Source organism: Anomaloglossus baeobatrachus, chromosome 5, assembly GCF_048569485.1.
Source record: "Anomaloglossus baeobatrachus isolate aAnoBae1 chromosome 5, aAnoBae1.hap1, whole genome shotgun sequence".
Classification (NCBI taxonomy): domain Eukaryota; kingdom Metazoa; phylum Chordata; class Amphibia; order Anura; family Aromobatidae; genus Anomaloglossus; species Anomaloglossus baeobatrachus.
Window position 1 is genome coordinate 144172682 of NC_134357.1, and position 23116 is coordinate 144195797.

The window sequence follows — 23116 nt, forward strand, 5'->3', positions numbered from 1 at the left end:
GGTTGCCTACATTAATCACCAAGGCAGGACATGCAGCCGCCTGGCAATGTTGGAGGTCCAACGCATCCTTCAATGGGCGGAGGACTCCAAGTCCACCATATCCGCAGTCCACATCCCTGGCGTAGAAAACTGGGAGGCAGATTATCTCAGCCGTCAATCCGTGGACGGTGGCGAGTGGTCCCTGCACCCGGCAGTGTTTCAGTTAATCTGCCACAAGTGGGGCACTCCGGACGTGGACCTAATGGCATCCTGTCACAACAACAAGGTTCCGGTTTACGTGGCTCACTCCCACGATCATCAGGCCTTCGCCGCGGACGCTCTGGTTCAAGACTGGTCCCAGTTTCGTCTGTCCTACGTGTTTCCCCCTCTAGCTCTCTTGCCCAGAGTCCTGCGCAAGATCAGAATGGAGGGCAGTTGAGTCATCCTCATTGCACCGGACTGGCCCAGGCGAGCTTGGTATCCGGACCTGCTCCAACTGTCCGTGGAGATGCCGTGGCATCTTCCGGACCGTCCAGACCTGCTCTCGCAAGGTCCGTTTTTCCGCCCGAATTCTGCGGCACTCAAATTGACGGCGTGGCTCTTGAGTCCTGGATTTTGACAGCTTCTGGTATTCCTCCTGAAGTCATCTCCACTATGACTCGGGCCCGTAAGTCTTCCTCCGTCAAGATCTATCACAGGACTTGGAAAATGTTCCTGTCCTGGTGTCGCTCTTCCGGCCATTCTCCTTGGCCATTCTCGTTGCCGACCCTTCTGTCTTTTTTACAGTCCGGTCTGCAGCTAGGACTGTCCCTCAACTCTCTCAAGGGACAAGTCTCAGCTTTATCAGTGCTATTCCAGCGGCGTCTCGCCCGGCTGGCTCAGGTCCGCACCTTAATGCAAGGTGCGTCTCACATCATTCCGCGTTATCGGCGGCCCTTGGATCCCTGGGACCTTAACTTGGTCCTCACGGTATTGCAGAAACCCCCTTTCGAGCCCCTTAGGGAGGTTTCTTTGTATCGTCTTTCTCAAAAGGTGGCCTTTCTAGTTGCCATAACTTCTCTCAGGAGAGTCTCTGATTTGGCTGCGCTCTCCTCGGAGTCACCTTTTTTGGTTTTTCACCAAGACAAGGTAGTTCTCCGTCCGACCCCGGACTTTCTTCCTAAGGTGGTCTCTCCCTTCCACCTTAACCAGGATATTTCCTTGCCTTCCTTCTGTCCGGCCCCTGTTCATCGCTTTGAGAAAGCGCTGCATACTCTAGATCTGGTGCGTGCTCTCCGGATTTGTGTCTCGCACCGCTGCGCTTAGGCGGTGCACCTCTCTTTTTGTGCTAACCACAGGGCGGCGCAAGGGTCTCTGCTTCTAAGCAGACCTTGGCCCGTTGGATTAGATCGACCATTTCGGACGCCTACCAGAGTACTCAGGTGCCTCCCCCGCCGGGGATCAAAGCACACTCGACCAGAGCTGTCGGTGCCTCTTGGTCTTTTAGGCACCAGGCTACGGCTCAACAAGTCTGTCAGGCTGCCACTTGGACTAGCCTGCATACCTTTTCGAAGCACTACTAAGTGCATGCTCGTGCTTCGGCAAATGCGAGCTTGGGCAGACGCATCCTTCAGGCGGCTGTCGCCCACTTGTGAATCATGAATAGATAAGAAAGTCGGGTTTAACACTGCGCTAAAACCATGAAGCCAAACGATGTGATGAATTCTTTGCTATATTTTCTTTATTTAGGACAAGTCCTAAATAAAGAAAATATAGCAAAGAATTCATCACATCGTTTGGCTTCATGGTTTTAGCGCAGTGTTAAACCCGACTTTCTTATCTATTCATGATTCCCTGTTGCATCATCGGGGCTGCTGCTTGACCAATTTCTGCATACATAGGAGTTGTGCCTGTCACAACTTCCATAGGTGAGCACCTGTTTTTCATTATTTAAGCCTGCATTGTTTGCCAGATAAGACCCTATGTGCGCTTTTCTCTCCACAGCTTTTTGATTGCCCACTTGTGAAGTTAGGCTCCGCCTACTTAGTTTTTTCTGTTTATTCCCACCCAGGGACAGCTTTGGAACGTCCCATGGTCTGGGTGTCCCAAAGGAACGATAAAGAAAAAGAGAATTTTGTTACTTACCGTAAATTCTTTTTCTTATAGTTCCGTATTGGGAGACCCAGCTCCCTTCCTGTTGGCAATTTTCTTGTTCCGTGTGTTATCACGGCTGTTGTCGTGGACAGAGTCTCCGGTTGTTCCGGTTCTTACTCTGTTCTACTTGTGGGTGGCTATTCTCCTTCAGCTTTTGCACTAAACTGTCTAGGACTGGCTACCAGGGGGTGTATAAGCTCAGGGGGAGGAGCTACACTTTTAAGTGTAGTACTTTGTGTCTCCCTCCTCCGGAGGCAGAAGCTGAACACCCATGGTCTGGGTCTCCCAATACGGAACTATAAGAAAAAGAATTACGGTAAGTAACAAAATTCTCTTTTTTCCTGTGACCTAGTCATACAATTAACAATGCTACTCGCCTTGTCTCGTGTATCATATATGCTTTCTTCTCAAACTCATGCTCTTGTTAAAGTGGAAAGTAATTTATTAGAACAGATGTGTAATGGACACCATTACCTTTATGGCATCAATCAATTTAATACAGGGAATGTTTGTTCTTTCCGTCAAATTAGAGAATGTCGACCGACTCCAGCACTGGTGTAATCAGTGCGGCACCAATCATCGCTCTATATCTCTTGCTATGATATTTAATTGTGATCATTGACTTCAACATTGGAAAAAAAAGTAAAAAATAAAATGCCAAATTGTAGATTATGTGGAGTCACTCCATTTCTTACCACCTTGTTGTGTCTGCAGGTTGCCATATTTAAAAATGGAGCAAGATAACACCCCATGTGTCTGTGGTCCAGAGGTTTTCTCATTTTAGTTCTTCCTGCACATTTTTTTTATTTTTTTATCCTATGCAATGTCCAACAAAAAGGAACCTCCATTTTTTAACGAAGATAACATTGGGTCCTTCCACTACAAGCTACCTTTCTATGAGACCATGGAGCTCTTCATTGAAACTCTTACAGGAACTTGCTTTGAACTTCGGGTGTCACCATTTGAAACCATTGTCTGCGTAAAAGCCAAAATTCAGAGACTCGAAGGTAATTGTGCAAAACTTATTATTTGACTTGTATTAATATGTGCATAAATTGTGTATGGAAAAATCAGTGCCTATAGAACAGTAGACTCAGTTTTCAGCTTTAATATTTCCTGAGTAAGATGTTTTAAGGTTGAAGGTAGACCTAGGTTATAAGTTCAACTCTATCGACTTAACATGTGGATCCAGAGGAAGGCAAAAAAACACCCATGAGGCAGATAATTGTGCCATATTAGGGACAATATTATTTCCCAAGACCACATACGGTAATAGGACTAGTTCCCCGGATCAAAAGCCCATCAGCAGAATCTGGTAGGTATAACCGGTATTATTATTATTATTTATTTATTTATTTATTTATTTATTTATTTATTTTTTTTTTTTTAAGGAAGGTATCCAGACCCTCTTTGTAATTTTGGTAGTGAATCAACTATTTAAACATCACATCACATTGCAGTATTGCAGTGAGTTCCGAAATCTCACTCCTCTTACAGTAAAGAATCTGCTTTTCTGATTACACCTTTTTTCCTCTAGCGTAGAGGATGCTTTTTTGTCACCGTTACAGATCTAGGTATAAAAAGATCATTGGAAAGATCTCTGTATAGTTCCATCGTGTATTTGTAAATTATACAAAGGTCGCCCCTAAGCCTTTGTTTTTCAAAACTGAACACCACTAAGCTTGATAATCTGTCTTGGTGTCATTCACCCATTCCCTTTAATAATCTTAGTTGCTCTTCTCTGCACCCGCTATAGTTCAGCTATGTCCTTCTTGTAGATGAGCCCAACATTTTACACAGTATTCTAAATGTGGGCACAGTAGTGACTTGTATAGAGGCAAAACTGTTTTTGTCATGAGCTTCTATGCAGTTTTTAATGAATCCTATGAATTTTATTGGCCTTGGCAGCAGCTGCCTGGCACTAGACACTAAAGTTGAGTTTGCTGTGCACCCAAATTGCAACCGAGGGATTTGATATTTAAAATGTAACTTTAAAATTCATACACAACAGGGTCCTAGTAATTAAAGTGCTCATAAACCCGTACAAAAAGGAATGGATTAACCATTCATATCCCGTCCACCACAGACTTCATTAGTGAATTAGGTGTAAAAGCCACTGATCGTGGTTCCTGCATAAAACCACCAGTGCTCCAAAACATACCTTCAAGGAGCCCCAATAAGTGTCAATGGTAATAGCGGTAGAGGTGTCAGTAATAGATCATCCAATAAATCTACTACTGATTAAACCGCTCCTCAGTTCACAAGGCTGTGCTGCAACTGGTGAGCAGATGATCCAGACATTCTCTATCCTAGATATTCAATCCTGAAGAGTCACAGTGGTGACTCCCTGGCCATTGGAATCATGGACATTAAATGTCAAATATAAACAATAATACATAAAATCACAGTGGTGACATTATCAAGAATGAAACAGCCTCACACATCAGTAGATGTCTCGTCATCTGAGGTCGCTTGCCTGGTAATCAGAGTGCCTATTCACCTACAGGTTATATATTCTGTTCCTGGAATAATTGCTGAATCCTGTGTCGTCGTTCCCCCCCCCCCCCCTCCCCCACATCCGAAGGCAGGCCACAGGCCTTAACTACTTCTAACCCTATTAGAACCTATAGGCCTTCCAACGCGTTTTGTCCACTATCTCATTAGGTGAATCCGCGTATTGGATGCAGGGCACAGATTTAGGCATTAAAGCCTACATAGAGACCAAATAGTTCATCAATAGGACCTATAATGAACCTAATCACTAGGACACTCTTGTGTATGAATGTTACGTTTTATTTTCTGGCTGACTGTCATTTACCGCCCTCCAGGGCCAGCCACTGCCTTTTTTTGACCATTTCGCCACCTGGCTACTACATTTCCTTTCCACCGACATCCCCCACCATCATCATGGGTGACTTTAACATCCCCATTGACACTTCTCACTCATCGGTCTCTAAACTTCTAAGGGCTGCTTCTCACTTGCGAGTTTCTCGCAGTAGAGCAATGCGAGAAAATCTCGCATTGGAATCGGACACATGTTAGTGAATGATTCAGCTCTCATCTGCGATTTTTTTTTTTTTTTTTTTTTTTTTTTTTTTTTTTTTTTTTTTTTTTCTCAGTCCAAATTGGACTGAGAAAAAAATCGCAGCATGCTGCTTTTTTGCGAGTTTCTACTGCGAGTCTCTCCAATGAAGTCTATGGGAGCGTGTAAAAAATCGGATGTCACGGGACGGCACTCACACCATCCTAGTGACATGCAATTTTCTAAATACATTTCTCGCAGGTTTCCTAAAACACTAGAAACGAGTGATGTGTCACAATATCTGTCAATCACTATTCTCTGTCAGTCGGTCTCTCCCTCTCGGTCTCTATTCTCTCTCTGTCAGTCCGTCACTATCTCTGTCCCTCTCTCACAGCCTGTCGGTCATTTTCCCCTCCTCTCTCATACTCACCGTTCCCCGATCTCCGGCGCGGCGTTGCACGGCATTCACACTGCTGCGGCGGCTTTTACTATTTTGAAAAAGCCGGCCGCTCATTAAACAATCTTGTATTCCCTGCTTTCCCCGCCCACAGGCGCCTATGATTGGTTGCAGTGAGACACGCCCCCACGCTGAGTGACAGGTGTCTCACTGCACCCAATCACAGCAGCCAGTGGGCGTGTCTATACTGTGCAGTGAAATAAATAAATAATTAAAAAAAATGGCGTGTGGTCACCCCCAATTTTAATACTAGCCAGATAAAGCCATATGGCTGAAGGCTGGTATTCTCAGGATGGGGAGCTCCACGTTATGGGGAGCCCCCCAGCCTAACAATATCAGCCAGCAGCCACCCAGAATTGCCGCATACATTAGATGCGACAGTTCTGGGACTGTACCCGGCTCTTCCCGATTTACCCTGGTGCGTTGGCAAATCGGGGTAATAAGGAGTTAATGGCAGCCCATAGCTGCCACTAAATCCTAGATTAATCATGTCAGGCGTCTGAGACACCCTCCATGATTAACCTGTAAGTTACAGTAAATAAACACACACATGAAAAAATCATTTATTAGAAATAAAAAACGCAAACAAATTCCCTCATTACCAATTTATTATGCCCCAAAAAGCCCTCCATGTCCGGCGTAATCCACGGACCTTCAGCGTCGCTTCCAGCATGAAGTTGACAGGAGCTGCAGCAGACACCGCCGCTCCGGTCACCTCCAAGCAGCATCTGAGGTGAGTAGCGCGATCTGCTGAGGTGTCACTGAGGTTAATCGCGGCCACCGCTGGATCCAGTGACAGCGGGTAACCTCATTGACAGCTCAGCTGATCGCGATACTCACCTCAGTTGCTGCGTGGAGGTGACCGGAGCGGCGGTGTCTGCTGCAGCTCCTGTCACCTTCATGCTGGAAGCGACGCTGGAGGTCCGTGGATTACGCCGGACATGGAGGGCTTTTTGGGGCATAATAAATTGGTAATGAGGGAATTTGTTTGTGTTTTTTTTTTTTTATTTCTAATGATTTTTTTCATGTGTGTATATTTACTGTAACTTACAGATTAATCATGGAGGGTGTCTCATAGACGCCTGACATGATTAATCTAGGATTTAGTAGCAGCTATGGGCTGCCATTAACTCCTTTATTACCCCGATTTGCCAACGCACCAGGGCAAATCGGGAACAGCCGGGTGGTACAGTCCCAGAACTGTCGCATATAATGTATGCGGCAATTCTGGGCGGCTGCTGACTGATATTGTTAGGCTGGGGGGCTCCCCATAACGTGGAGCTCCCCATCCTGAGAATACCAGCCTTCAGCCGTATGGCTTTATCTGGCTGGTATTAAAATTGGGGGGGACCGCACGCCATTTTTTTTATTTATTTATTTCACTGCACAGTATAGACCCGCTCACCGGCTGCTGTGATTGGTTGCAGTGAGACACCTGTCACTGAGCATGGGGGTGTGTCTCACTGCAACCAATCATAGGCGCCTGTGGGCGGGGAAAGCAGGGAATACGAGATTGTTTAATGAGCGGCCGGCTTTTTCAAAATAATAAAAGCCGCCGGAGCAGTGTGAACGCCGTGCAGCGCCGCGCCGGGGATCGGTGAGTATGAGAGAGGGCTGCTAACTTCAGTCACTCGGGGGATTAGTGGTCACCGGTGAGCCCTTCACTGGTGACCGCTAATCAGGACGCGGCACAGACAGAGCCGCAGCATGACAATGAAGTCTGGTGAAGTTCACCCGAGTTCATTCTGATTGTGCGGCTCTGTCTGTGTCTGCTGTCATCTGCCATTCAGCTCTGCTACATGGCTGTCTGTGTCTGCTGTCAGCGGCCATGTAGCAGCGCTGAATGGCAGATGACAGTAAAAAATACGCATTACACACGCATTACCCACGCTAGTAAAATCATTAATTTATTCAGAAAAAGCATCGCACTTGCGTTGCACTCGCACCTAACGTGAACTAAAATCAGCCGAGTTTTTTTTTCAGCCCAGTCGGACCGATTTTACTCGCATAGATGTGTTTCCACCCTAACACTCGCTTCCTCCTTCGGCCTCACCCAATGGTCCTCTGCAGCTACTCACAAAGACAGCCACACGCTGGACCTCATCTTCACTTGCCTCTGTTACCCATCTACCCTCTCTAACTCTCCTCTCCCCCTGTCTGACCACAACCTACTCACATCTCTTCCCTCTCTTCTCTAAGTACACAAACCCTCCCCTCCAAAAACATTCACACACCCCCAGAAATCTCAATCACCTTGACTTACACTCACTTTCTCAGTCTTTTTCCCTCTTGCTGACATTGCTTCTTCACACGATGCAGATGCTGGTGCCACTTTATACAGCACCACCATCTCTGCAGCTCTTGAATCAGCTGCCCCCCTCACACACACGAAAACCCGCACAATCAACAGGCAACCCTGGCACACGAACCAGACTAAAGAATTGAGACGGGCTTCCAGAATTGCTGAGCGCAGATGGAAGAGGTCTCATTCCACTGAGTACTTTGTTACATACAAACAAGCTCTCACCACTTTCAAGTCTGCACTCACTGCTGCAAAACAAACCTACTTCTCATCTCTTATATCTCTATCCCACAATTCTAAACAGCTATTCAACACTTTCAACTCGCTCCTTCGTCCCCCGGCACCACCTCCCTCTCCTCTCATCTCAGCTGAAAACTTTGCCTCTTTCTTCAAGCAGAAGATTGACCACATCAGAGCAAGCTTTGGCCCACAATCACCACAGCCACTCCTCACAACTACTCAGCCTTCTTCCTCCAAATCCAGCTTCTCCACCATGACGGAAGATCATCTTTCCACTCTACTCTCAAGATCACATCTCACAACCTGTCTGCTTGATCCACTCCCATCCCACCTCATCCCCAATCTCACCACAGTCTTCATCCCAACCCTAACCCATCTCTTCAACCGATCACTAACAACTGATGTATTCACTTCATGCTTTAAACATGCCTCTATTACACCCATCCTCAAAAAGCCCTCCCTTGATCCATCCTCTGTATCAAACTATCGCCCCATATCACTTCTCCCCTATGCCTCAAAACTACTGGAACAGCATGTCCATCTTGAACTGTCCTCATACCTCTTCCTGCTCCCTCTTTGACCGATTTTACAATCTGGCTTCCGACCCGATCATTCCACTGAAACTGCCCTAACCAAAGTCACTAACGACCTACTAACCGCAAAATCCAAGCGACACTACTCTGTCCTCCTCCTCCTGGACCTGTTCTCTGTTTTTGACACATTAGACCACTCCCTTCTACTACAAATTCTCTCATCTCTGGGCATCACACACTTGGCGCTATCTTGGATCTCCTCATACGTAACAGACCGAACTTTCAGCGTCTCCCACTCTCATACCACTTCCTCATCTCGCCCCCTATCTTTCGGTGTCCCAAAAGGTTCAGTTCTTGGACCCCTGCTGTTCTCCATTTACACTCTTGGCCTGGGACAGCTCATAGTCACACGGCTTTCAGTATCATCTCTACGCTGATGATACGCAGATCTACCTCTCTGGACCTGACATCACCTCCCTACTAACCAGAATCCCACTATCTATTTCATCCCTTTTTTTTTTTTTCACTGCTCGATTCTTAAAATTGAACATGGACAAAACAGAATTCATTGTCTTTCTGCCCCCCCATCACTCCACTCCCCCACCTGACATATCCATCAATGTCAATGGCTGCCCACTCTCCCCAGTCCCACGTGCTCGCTGCCTGGGAGTATTCCTAGACTCTGATCTCTCTTTCAAGCCACACATCCAAGCCCTCTTCACCTCCTGCTGCCTCCAACTCAAAAATATTTCACGGATCCGAACATTCCTTTCCCAAGAAGTTTCAAAAACCCTAATACATGCCCTTATTATCTCCCGCCTGGATTATTGCAACCTCCTGCTCTGTGGCCTCCCTTCTAACAGTCTTGCACCCCTACAATCTATTCTAAACTATGGTGCCCGGCTAATCCACCTGTCCCCCCCCGCTACTCCCCCACCTCTCCTCTCTGCCAATCCCTTCACTGGCAACCCATTGCCCAACGACTCCAGTTCAAAACACTAACCATGACATACAAAGCCATCCACAATCTGTCTCCTCCCTACATCTCTGACCTAGTCTCCTGGTACTTGCCTGCACGTAACCTTCGATCCTCACAAGATCTCCTTCTCTGCTCCTCTCATCTCCTCTTCCCACCATCGCATCCAAGATTTCTCCCGTGCCTTCCCCATACTCTGGAATGCTCTGCCACAACACATCAGACTCTCGCCTACCTTGACAAACTTCAAAAGGAACCTGAAGACCCACCTCTTCCGACAAGCCTACATCCTGCCGTAACCCTCAGTCTGATGCAGCGCTGCACAATCAGCTCTACCCTAACCTACTGTATCCTCACCCATCCCTTGTAGACTGTGAGCCCTCGTGGGCAGGGACCTCTATCCTCCTGTACCAGTCTGTGCCTTGTATTGTTTGATTATTGTACTTGTCCCTATTATGTATATCCCTTTCACATGTAAAGCGCCATGGAATTGATGGCGCTATAATAATAATATTCCAAATCCATCGCTGATTGCTAGTTTAACCCCTTAACGACCGTGGGCCGTAAAATTACGTCCTAGCGGTCATAACGTTACTGCCCGCAGTCTGCTGGCAGCAGCATGCCTCGATCGGCGCACATCTCAGCTGATTTTCACAGCTGAGATGTGTGCCTGCTAGGCACGAGCAGAATCGTTATCTGCTCGTGCCGTTTAACCCCTGAAATGGCGCTGTCAATATGTGACGGCGCCATTATAAATGTGATCGCGGTAAAGTTTTACTTACCACCCGATACCGGAAGTCACGTGACATGATCACGTGACTTCCGGTGGTTGTCATGGCAGCACAGGGTCATGTGATGACTCCTGTGCTAGACATGAACTACTTTCACTTTCGCTTTCCACGGAGGCCAGGGAAGCAGGAAGTGCACGTATCTGCTGTTTACAGCTGTGTAGCTGTGATCCGTAGCTAGTGCAGAGCGATCGGATTGCTGATCGCAATAGCCCCCTAGGGGGACTAGTAAAATAAAAAAAAGTGAAAAAAAAAGTTTTAAAAAATTAAAAAAAACAAAGTTCAAATCACCCCCCCTTTCGCCCCATTGAAAATTAAAGGGTTAAAAAAATAAAAAATACATTTGGTATCGCCGCATTCAGAAACGCCCGATCTATGAAAATATAAAATCAATTAATCTGATCAGTAAACGGCGTAGCAGCAAAAAAGTTCCAAACGCCAAAATGACGTTTTTTTGTCGCCACAACTTTTGCGCAAAATGCAATAACAGGCGATCAAAACGTAGCATCTGTGCAAAAATGGTACTGTTAAAAACGTCATCTCGAGTCGCAAAAAATAAGCAGTCACTGAACCATAGATCCCGAAAAATGAGAACGCTACGGGTCACTGAATATGGCGTAAAACGTGCGCCAATTTTTTCAGGCAAACTTCTGAATTTTTTTTTTAACCCCTTATATGAAAGTAAACCTATACATGTTTGGTGTCTACGAACTCGCACTGACCTGAGGCATCATACCCACACATCAGTTTTACCATACAGTGAACACAGTGAATAAAATATCTCAAAAACAATAGTGCTATCACACTTTTTTTGCAGTTTTTCTCCATTTAGAATTTTTTTGCAGTTTTCCAGTACACTATATGATAAAACCTTTGGTTTTATTGAAACGTACAGCTCGTTCCGCAAAAAATGAGCCCTCACATGACCATATTGACTGAAAAATAAAGTTACGCGTCTCAGAAAAATGGCGAAAAAAAAAAAACGGAAAGCGAAAAATCGGCCGGTCGTGAAGGGGTTTAGTATAATTCTTGAGGTTCTAGCTGTGATTGCATTTATTGCTTCCTATTTTATACTCCTCTGTTGATAACGCTGCAGAGTTTAATTTTCTCTGCAAATAATTACATTTTTACTCTCTATGACCTCTACAAGGTCATTAATATATTAAAGAGGGCCCAATACCGATCCCTTTGGTACCCCACTTTTAACTGTGACCCAATTCTAGTTCTATTATTAACCACCCTCATCACTGAGCAAGTTAACAGTTACATTTATTCTCCCCTAGTCCTATCGATCTTATTTTATGTGGCACTGTATTAAATTCTTTTGAAAAGTCTAGATCAGGGGTCTCAAACTCGGCTGGGTGTATGGGCTGCACATAGAAATAAAATTATTTGGGGGGCATTCTTTGCAGGGCCACGTGACATTTTAGTGATTCCATGTATTTTCTTCTATACACCTTTTTTTTCGCTCGCTTTTTGTGAACATTGGTTTTGTTTTGTTTTTTTTTTTGTTTTGCTTGTTTATTAAAAGAAACCTGCACTTTTTTGTTACGTTTAAGTAAAAAGACATTTTTAATGGTGTCATTTTCCTTTTTTCTTGTGCCCAGTAGTGTACCCATCCTTGTGCCAGTAGCATTGTACCCATCCTTGTAGCTTTGTGCCCATTCTTGTCCCTTGTAGTAATGGCCACCATCCTTGTGCCCATCCTTGTAGCATTGTGCCCAAGTAGTAATGTCGCCAGTCCTCATCCTAGTTCCCTATTATGCCGTTCTTGACACACACACACACACACACACACACACACACACACACACACACACACACACACACACACACACACACACACACACACACACACACACACACGTTTTATAAATGCCGGTGTATCACCGTGTACTCAGTTCCTGGATCAGTACTGAATACCAGTAGTATGACTGATAATTTCTATCCACAGGATAGGTGATAACTTATTGACCAGTGGGGCTTCTTCCTTTGAGACCTCCACTAGTCAGCAGTAAGGGTAAGTTCACACAGTGCGTTTTTCGCGGCGTTTTTGCGCAGTTTTCGGGTGCGTTTTTGCTCAGAAAACTGCATGACTTTGCTTCCCCAGCAAAGTCTGAGTTTTCATTTTTGCTGTCTGCACACAGCGTTTTTTTTCAGCTGCGTTTTTGTGGTGCCACAAAAACGCAGCATGTCAATTATTCCTGTGTTTTTCACTGCGCTTTTCATCCATTGAGTTCAATGGGATGTTGAAAGACGCAATGAGAAACGCAAATAGCTGCGTTTTGGTGCGTTTCTAAGACCAAAAACGCAGCTATAAACGCAGGAGGTGGGTAGTAAAGTGACGTGTACAGGAAGAGGATTCCTTCTGTCAGTAAACACAGAAGCGTGAATCCTCCCGGTACAGTCACCGCTGCTTCCACCTCCCGTCCTGGGCATGTATGCTGCCTGCCATGTACAGGCAGGAGGTGGAAGCGGCTGCGAAAACAAAAGTTAACAGTAGAAAAAAAAAAAAAGTTATACTCACCTGTCTGCAGACTCCCGGTGCCATGCCCGCTCCCATCTCCTCTCACGGTATCGCCACCCCCGCTCCGGCTGTGTGCAGACAGCCGGGACATCTCCGATAGATGCAGGACCTGGCGATGGATCACCTGATGCAGTCACCTGACGCATCAGGTGATCGTAAGTATCGCGGTGACACGGGCGCCCGGCCGGTATCAGCGGATGCGTCAGGAGACTTCATCCCTGATTACCGGCAGCTGCTGCAGCGATCGGACAGGATCAGACTCCCGCCCCATCGCTCCAGGAGCTGCCGGTAATCAGCACATAAGTGAGTATTTTTTTTTTTTTTTTTTGCACCGATGCATCTGCTGATTGTATAAAAGCCGTTTATACAATCAGCTGATGTGTGATGTGCTTCAGCCCCTAGAACCTGACACATCATCTGATCGCTTTGCCTTCCAGCAAACCGATCAGATGATATTGGATCCGGATTGGACGGCGCGGGACCCTGACCCAGGATTACTGTGGAGGGGGGTTCTTTATTTCAATAAAGATGGAGTCACTAATTGTGTTGTGTTTTTATTTCTAATAAAAATATTTTTCTGTGTTGTTTTTTTTTTTTTATCTTTACTAGAAATTCATGGTGGCCATATCTAATATTGGCGTGACACCATGAATTTCGGGCTTAGGGCCAGCTATACAGCTAGCCCTAACCCCATTATTGCCCAGCGAGCCACCCGGCATCAGGGCAGCTGGAAGAGTTGGATACAGCGCCAGAAGATGGAAAGATGAAAGCGCCATTTTCTGGGGTGGCTGCGGGACTGCAATTCACAGCGGGGGTGCCCAGAAATCATGGGCACCCTGCACTGTGGATTCCAATCCCCAGCTGCCTAGTTGTACCCGGCTGGACTCAAAAATTGGGCGAAGCTCACGTCTTTTTTTTTTTTTTTTTTTTTTTTTTTTTTTTTTAATTATTTCATGAAATAATTTAAAAAAAAAAAAAAGGGCTTCCCTATATTTTTGGTTCCCAGCCGGGTACAAATAGGCAGCTGGGGGTTGGGGGCAGCCCGTACCTGCCTGCTGTACCCGGCTAGCATACAAAAATATGGCGAAGCCCACGTCATTTTTTTTGTTTGGGGGGGGGGGGGGGCGCAAAGAAATCCTGCATACAGTCCTGGAAGGAGGATGCTGAGCTCTCTTGCATGCACTATTGGATGGAGGATGCTGAGCCTTGTAGGTCTGCTCCCCCTGACTCTCCCTCAAGCATACAGTCCTGGAAGGAGCATGCTGAGCCTTGTAGTTCTGCAGCTGCTGTCTGCTCTCCTGCATACACTAGTGGAGAATGAAGAACACATTGAAGAAGGAAATGACATCAGACCTTTTTTTTTTTTTTTTTTTTTTTTTTTTTTTTTTTTTTTTTTGTTCACTGATAAAAAACGCATAAAGACGCAGTGAGCAAAAACGCACCAAATCGTGGCAAAACGCGTGCGTTTTTTGCCGCGGGTGCGTTTTTGTGCAGTTTCTGCCGCAAAAAACGCAAAAACGCAGCGTCAAAAAAACGCAGTGTGTGAACCTAGCCTAAGTGGTACTTTTACTCTTGTTAGAATGGAATGGTAGGGACTTATTATTGAAAATATGTTAATGAAATTAATTACTTTTATTAATTAACATTATGTTAGAAAATACATAAGAATATGGCATTAAGTAGATGGGCTTTCAGGAAGAAAAATTTAATTTCTGTTTTTAGACCACCTCTTTTAAGGTATTTTTAGCAGTTCACCTCGAACTGCACTCTTAATATGCCCATTTTAATCCCTTAACACAGTATCAAATACATGTTTGTAAATTGCGGGGGTGATCATGTGTGGAGAGGGCTTAGGAGCTGAGCTCTTCACACGTGACAGATACCGGCTATATTAAATATACAGCCACTGCTGTTCCTGTTAACAATTTTAAACAGCACTATCAGTATTATGACCGCAACATTTAAATGGAACGTGTGCTTGTGCTTACTGACTCCCATTAGCACACTGCGGCACAATCACTGGCTGTTCAATGGTTTCTATAGCAGCCGGAGGGGGGGGGGGGCCTACAGAAGGCCACCATTGCCACTGTCCTGGATCTCCCCTGGAGCTATTTGTTGAGCTTAAAAGGAGACCGTGATGTACATTATATACTGTATTATTCGGACAGTCAAAGTATCAACTCCTCTGAAGAACTAAAGAATAAAAAAAAAAATGTCTTAACGTAGAAAGTTTAAGATCACACACCTTTTCCCCAATTGACAATAAACAAATATAAGTCTAATCTATCAAAATATAAAACTCAACTGCTGCAACAAGGAAAACAAAACGCCCAAACAGTTTGAATAAAAAAAAATAAATATATATAGGTCCAGAAATATTTGGACAGTGACACAATTTTCGCGAGTTGGGCTCTGCGTGCCACCACATTGGATTTGAAATGAAACCTCTACAACAGAATTCAAGTGCAGATTGTAACGTTTAATTTGAAGGTTTGAACAAAAATATCTGATAGAAATTGTAGGAATTGTACACATTTCTTTACAAACACTCCACATTTTAGGAGGTCAAAAGTAATTGGACAAATAAACCAAACCCAAACAAAATATTTTTATTTTCAATATTTTGTTGCGAAGCCTTTGGAGGCAATCACTGCCTTAAGTCTGGAACCCATGGACATCACCAAACGCTGGGTTTCCTCCTTCTTAATGCTTTGCCAGGCCTTTACAGCCGCAGCCTTCAGGTCTTGCTTGTTTGTGGGTCTTTCCGTCTTAAGTCTGGATTTGAGCAAGTGAAATGCATGCTCAATTGGGTTAAGATCTGGTGATTGACTTGGCCAATGCAGAATGTTCCACTTTTTTGCACTCATGAACTCCTGGGTAGCTTTGGCTGTATGCTTGGGGTCATTGTCAATCTGTACTATGAAGCGCCGTCCGATCAACTTTGCGGCATTTGGCTGAATCTGGGCTGAAAGTATATCCCGGTACACTTCAGAATTCATCCGGCTACTCTTGTCTGCTGTTATGTCATCAATAAACACAAGTGACCCAGTGCCATTGAAAGCCATGCATGCCCATGCCATCACGTTGCCTCCACCATGTTTTACAGAGGATGTGGTGTGCCTTGGATCATGTGCCGTTCCCTTTCTTCTCCAAACTTTTTTTCTTCCCATCATTCTGGTACAGGTTGATCTTTGTCTCATCTGTCCATAGAATACTTTTCCAGAACTGAGCTGGCTTCATGAGGTGTTTTTCAGCAAATTTAACTCTGGCCTGTCTATTTTTGGAATTGATGAAGGGTTTGCATCTGGATGTGAACCCTTTTGTATTTACTTTCATGGAGTCTTCTCTTTATTGTTGACTTAGAGACAGATACACCTACTTCACTGAGTGTTCTGGACTTCAGTTGATGTTGTGAACGGGTTCTTCTTCACCAAAGAAAGTATGCGGCGATCATCCACCACTGTTGTCATCCGTGGACGCCCAGGCCTTTTTGAGTTCCCAAGCTCACCAGTCAATTCCTTTTTTCTCAGAATGTACCCGACTGTTGATTTTGCTACTCCAAGCATGTCTGCTATCTCTCTGATGGATTTTTTCTTTTTTTTTCAGCCTCAGGATGTTCTGCTTCACCTCAATTGAGAGTTCCTTAGACCGCATGTTGTCTGGTCACAGCAACAGCTTCCAAATGCAAAACCACACACCTGTAATCAACCCCAGACCTTTTAACTACTTCATTGATTACAAGTTAATGAGGGAGACGCCTTCAGAGTTAATTGCAGCCCTTAGAGTCCCTTGTCCAATTACTTTTGGTCCCTTGAAAAAGAGGAGGCTATGCATTACAGAGCTATGATTCCTAAACCCTTTCTCCGATTTGGATGTGAAAACTCTCATATTGCAGCTGGGAGTGTGCACTTTCAGCCCATAATAAATAAATTATATATATATATATATATATATAATTATTATATTTATTATATTTCTGAACATGTTTTTGTAAACAGCTAAAATAACAAAACTTGTGTCACTGTCCAAATATTTCTGGACCTAACTGTGTATATATGTGTGTGTATATAATTTATATTATATTATATTTTTAGGGGGGGGGGGGGTAGATCACAGATCAAGACCTGATGTATGTCCAAAATGGACTGTATGCCCTGTGTGAAGCAGCTTCAGTTCCTGAGCCTCCTCAATACATGAGCGTTTGCTCTGACATAAGTGCATCATTCCTAGTACAGTTTAATTTGTACTTTAGCTTACAATAGAATTGTTGGTGTGTGAGGTACAGTATAAGCAATGTGCTGTACTGGTTAGCAAAAAAAGTACAATACTGTATCTACAAATACAAATAGATAGAAATGCTATATAGTGTATACTGTACAATGGTACAGAAGCATATACAAGGGTGTGTCCAGCTCACCTCTTTGTTTTAGGAGACCATCATTTCACCATGCAGGGATCCATTTGGAGTCAGCCCGCTCCCTTTAGTATCCAAGATTCAAAGAAGTCGATCCAGCACGGTGCATTTGATTTAAAAATAAGTCCTTTTATTGAAAAACCATTAAGTCCATTATGCTAGGAGGACGCGTTTCGGACGGGTTGTCCTTATTCAGTCTCAGCACCAAATGGACTTTTTAATGGTTTTTCAATAAAGGACTTTTATTTTTAATCAAATGCACCGTGCTGGATCGACTTCTTTGAATCTTGTACAATGGTACAGTATACAGTAAACAGCAAATATGTACAGAAAGTTACCTCCAGAGCGCGGTCAGAGCATGGTTAAAGGACAGAACCAGACATGTGATCGGTGAGTATCTGCTCTTATTGCTAATCATTGCTCTTAAACCAAGTTACACATTTGTTTAAAGCTTTGCTTGTCTTGCAAAACACTCTCAAACCAAGTTACTCTTAAACCAAGGTTCCACTGTATAATCATTCTTTCTTCTTTGATTTTCCGCACTTCACGCCCAAATGTTTGATTATTTTAATAAATGATCTTGCGCATCTGACTAAACCAAAATTATCCCAATCGTTTTATAAAATGAATGGTACAAGTCTTTGGATTGGGTTATTTATCAATCTCTAAATGGAGATGCCCTGTAACAGTTAGAAGTCCATGGAAGCTTCTTCAGGATGGAGATCGGTGACACTGGCTATGGAAGATCTTCAGCTCTGATGGTTTTTGAGCACTCGGGAGTCCAATCTAGAGCAAAATAAGTCTGTGGTCATTCTTAGTGGGATTTGCCTGCCTTTGTCAGATCGCTGCGTTTCTCCTGCTCATCTGATAGCCAGTGGCAGGGTAGGTGCCTGGCATGGACTCCCGGTGCTGGTCTGTGTGCTGTGTATACTTGGTGGCATTTTCCCCATAGGTTTAGGACTTGGCTTTATCACCACTAAGGGGAGGTGTTATGTTTCTTTATCTGCTTGCTTATGGTTCTTTCTGTTGGTTTGTTCTTTAGTTTTCCACATACGTTAGTTATGGTTACGAAGGTACATGGGCGTAAACTGTCATTCCAGTAAGTCCATGTTAAACAATGAGGCTGTTCAGATGTAATTTTTTTTTTTTTATTTAGACCAAATTTGTATGACATGTAACATGCACTCTGTGCAAAATCAGATCATATGTATAGCATGTTATTATTTTTAGATACCTTGTCATTAACATGAGAAACTGTATTTGATAATGTACATTTTAAAATGTTAATGTATAAAAATGGATTTCACACACGTAAAAATTTGACACACAATGACAGAAAAGTTAAAAAATAATCTGCGTTTACTGGATGAAACTTGGCCCATATACATTGTCACAAAAGTACACCCCTCACATTTTTGTTAATATTTTATTATAATCTTTTCACTGGACAACTCTTTGATGTAATGTAGTCAGTGTACAGCTTTGATTACAGTGTAAATTTGGTGTCCTCTAAATAACTCAACCCACAGCTATTAGGGTATGTGCGCACGTTGCTTTTTACCTGCTTTTTACCTGCTTTTTTGCTGCTTTTTCTTCTGCGCTGTTTAATGCCAAAATGGATGTGTTCTTCTATTCAAGCAAAGTCTATGGGAATTTGGGTTTCTTGTTCACACTATGTTGTTCAAAATGCTGCCTTTTTGTGGCAGAACTTTGGTCAAAAACTCAGCTTTGCAGTGCAAAACCCAAATGGCAAAAACAATTGACATGTTGCTTCTTTGAAAAGCTGAGTTTTTGACCAAAGTTCTGCCACAAAAAGGCAGCATTTTGAACAACATAGTGTGAACAAGAAACCCAAATTCCCATAGACTTTGCTTGAATAGAAGAACACATCCATTTTGGCATTAAACAGCGCAGAAGAAAAAGCAGCAAAAAAGCAGGTAAAAAGCAACGTGCGCACATACCCTTAATGTCTAAACCGCTTGCAACAAAAGTGAGTACACCCGTTAGTGAAAATGGCCAAATTGTGCCCAATTAGTAATTTTCCCTCCCAGGTGTCATGTGACCCATTAGTGTTACAAGGTCTCAGGTGTGAATGGGGAGCAGGTGTGTTACATTTGGTGTTATCGCTCACACTATCATACTGGTCACTGGAAATTCAACATGACTCCTCATGGGCATGTGAAAAAAATAATTGTTGCTCTACATAAAGATTTGCCAACATCCTGAAACTGAGCAGCTTTACAAGACAGGTTCCACTCAGAACAGCTCTCGCCATGGTCAACCAAAGAAGCTGAGTACACAAGCTCAGTGTCATATCCAGAAGTTGACTTTTCAAAATGGACGTAGAAGTGCTGCCAGCAATGCTGCAGAGGTTACAGTGGTGGTTGGGTGATGGGATCAGTCTGTCCGTGCTCAGACCACACACCGCATCAAATTGGTCTGCATGGCTGTCATCCCAGAAGGAAGCCTCTTCTAAAGATGATGCACAAAAAAGCTTGTAAACAGTTTACTGAAGATAAGCAGACTAAAGATATGGATTATTGGAACCATATCCTGTGTCTGATGAGACCAAGATAAACGTATTTGGTGCAGATGGTGTCAAGCTTGTGTGGCGGCAACTAGGTGAGAAGTACAAAGACAAGTGTGCCTTGCCTACAATCAAGCATGCTGGTGGGAGTGTCATGGTTTGGGGCTGCATGAGAGCTGCCGGCTTTGAGTAGCTACAGTTCAGTGAGGGAACCATGAATGCCAACATGTACTGTGACATACTGAAGCAGAGCATGATCACATCCCTTCGGAAACTGGGCCACAGAGCAGTATTACACGTTGCTAAAGAAACTGAAGGTAAAGGTGTTGGACTGGCCAAGCATGTCTCCAGCACTAAACCCTATTAACCATCTGTGGGGCATCTTCAAACTGAAGGTGAAGGAGTGCAAGGTTTTGAAGACTCGCCAGCTCTGTGATGTCATCATGGAGGATGGAAGAGGATCCAACGGCTCCTGTGAAGCTGTTGTGAACTCCAAGACAAAGAGAGTTAAGGCAGTGGTTGGAATTAATGATGGCCCCACAAAATACTGACTTTTAGGCACAATTTGGCAGTTTCATTAAGGGATGTTCTCACGTTTGTTGCTGGTGGTTTAGACATTAATGGCTGTATGTTGAGTTATTTAGAGGGAACAGCAAATCTACACTGTTTTATACAAGCTGTACATGGACTATTTACATTGTATCAAAGTGTCATATCTTCAGTATTGGCCCAAAAGATGTAATAAAATATTTACAAAAAAGGTGAGCAGTGTACTCACTTTTGTGATATACTGTATGTATATAATCTATAAAATGCATATGCACAATGTTGTAAAAAATTCTGGAGTAAAGGGCTGGTGCTGCAGGCCAGTGATTCCCAGGAAGCCCTGTTGGAATGTTGAACTGGAAAAATTAAATTCCCTATACTTGTCCCTCACCAGTAGATCGTCCAGATGAGGGAAGCGGAGCACCCAACTGCCACAGAGAGTTGGTATGAGGGGGAACAATATTCCTTGTAAAGACTGTGGAGGTCCAAGATGGAGGGCTTCAAATCTGACCCAAAGAATAAAATCTGTGAGAAAGGGATCACTGGTGTGATCCAGCATTGGGAGCAACAAGAGATATGTCGTGGTTTACTCCAGGAAAGAGGAGCGCTCCCTGTATAAATAAGGCTACATGCGCATGCTGCAGTTTTGTTGTCACAAGAAAACTGCACCTTCTCCCAAAAATGTAAGTGGGGAAAAAAAAACCTTGTAATGCTGCTGCTTTTTTTTTTTTTTTTTTTTTTATGCTGTCTTAACCATACGTTTTTTCGGGGTTTTTTTTTTTTTTTTTTTCTGTAGAAGCAAGCCAAAACCAAGTTGTCAGACCTCGCAAAGCAGATTACCCATGGGGGTTAGGTAGCTCCTTTCCTTGGCCTATCTTTACAGCTGCCCACAGTTCACTTCTTCTTGTGGCTCATGACTAGATACTGCTGCATATGCAGAGAATCCATTTCTTTTCTCCTTTTCAAGACTGCTGCCTCTCTGGGACGGAGACTGACGCCCCTTTCCAAAAGCTGAAAGTTAACCGTATTTAATTCCATAGGCTCCTCCTCTCTCCTCCTGTACCAGTGTGTGTTTTGTATTGTTCATGATTATTGTGCTTGTTTTTATTATCTAAAGCTCCATGGAATAAATGGCATAATAGGCTCGATCAGTCAAGCCCTCATCAGTGTTGTCTCTATTCCAGAAGAAACCTCAGTTTCTATGAGAAGCCTTTCTCAGGCTGGTTCCTTCTGTCCTCTCGAACAGTTGGTCCTTTCCGTCTCATCTTTCGTCCATTTCAGCATTATCCTCTTTCTACATAGCAGTGACTTCACAGGGCTCCGTATCTAGCACTGTTGCCTTGCATCACTTGGGTCCTGTGTTCAGATCCCGATATGGACAACTGCATAGGGAATGTTTCCCATGTTTGTGTGGCTTTCCTCCAGTTCTTCAAGTCCTTTTAGTCCAACAATAGGTCAGTACCTCTCATACCATTCGGGACCTCAAGCTTGCATACAAGCATGTTCCTCTTCGCCCTACAGAATGATTTCCCTCTATGGGGGAATAACATCATGGAATCCAAATACTTATTCTTTTTTCTGTGCAAGCGACTTGAAGATGCTCACCTACGTTCGGGACTGACAGTTCGGATTATCCCCGTCAACTCGTGGCTTTACTTCTTGACTTAGCCACTCCCCTTCATGTGTCCTGTTGTGGATCATTTCAGCAGTGTAGCCATTCTCTGCACCAGAGTGATCTGAATCTTCCCTCCAGATCACATATGGCTCAAGGCTCTTCTCTTCTGTGCGCTGCGAGAGTTTTCCATACCACTTGTTCCACACTTCTTGTTCATGTTCAACCTTCAACACGTCACGTCGTCTCCTATACGGACCCAGTGTTTAGTCGTCTGACCACGCTGGTTTTTTTTTTTTTTTTTTTTTCCCCACGAACAAGACCCCCCCCCCCCCCCCCTCCTTGTAGAAAAGTACTCTACTCCCCTTAGAACTTGGTCAGTGACCTTTCACTCCATGCTCCCACTTTTCCCAAGCGATTCGTTTTTGTATAACAGTCCATGATTTGTGGCGTTATTCTACTCTCTTCCACTAGTGAGCCTTCCAATTGTTAGAAGATCATGATGAACGCCTGTCTTTGTTAGTTGGTAAGATTATTCCAGAATCTCCCAATTCAACATCGCTGGTAAGCTCAATGTCGGTCTTCTTCCTTTTTTTTTTTTTTTTTTTTTTTTTTCCTTCATATGGAACTCATAGCTGTTCTTTTACATCCCCCTCCTTTGCTAGGCTTTTCTTCCTGGCTGCCCCACATCTAATTGAGAATGTCACAACATTCATAATCCACCACAAAGTGAAATCCTATTGGTCATGGCGGAGATATCTGGTCATGGATGGAACAGTGTGTACCGGTGATTTCAGCAATTCACATTCCCCGAGTAGGTTCCAGACCCCTTACTTCCTAACCTGTGAAAGACATTTGACAGAAGTGGTTACATCATCAGAAGGTTAGGCTTCAATCTGTTGGCATCCAGTGTGCATAAGAGTCCTTAAGCTTTTATCCAAGTCCCGCAATCCTCAGCGGTTGTCTCCCACACGCCAGCGTTCTCCTGAGTTTTTTCTATCCTCCACTTTTCCTTCTCTCATTCTCTAGTTCCAGAGTGACCTAGATCTGGATCTAAGGA

The 23116-nt window shown here is 44.1% G+C and overlaps 1 protein-coding gene across 2 annotated transcripts in view; it reads left to right on the plus strand.

The window, feature by feature from the left end:
• The window catches only part of ZFAND4 (zinc finger AN1-type containing 4), a 75234-nt gene that overhangs the window by 16990 nt on the left and 35128 nt on the right, over positions 1-23116 (plus strand). For both annotated transcript variants that reach the window (XM_075347253.1, XM_075347252.1), the window contains exon 2: positions 2827-3119. In XM_075347253.1, coding sequence (XP_075203368.1) covers positions 2936-3119 — 184 coding nt within the window. In that variant the 5' untranslated portion in view covers positions 2827-2935. The remainder of the gene's footprint in view (positions 1-2826; positions 3120-23116) is intronic.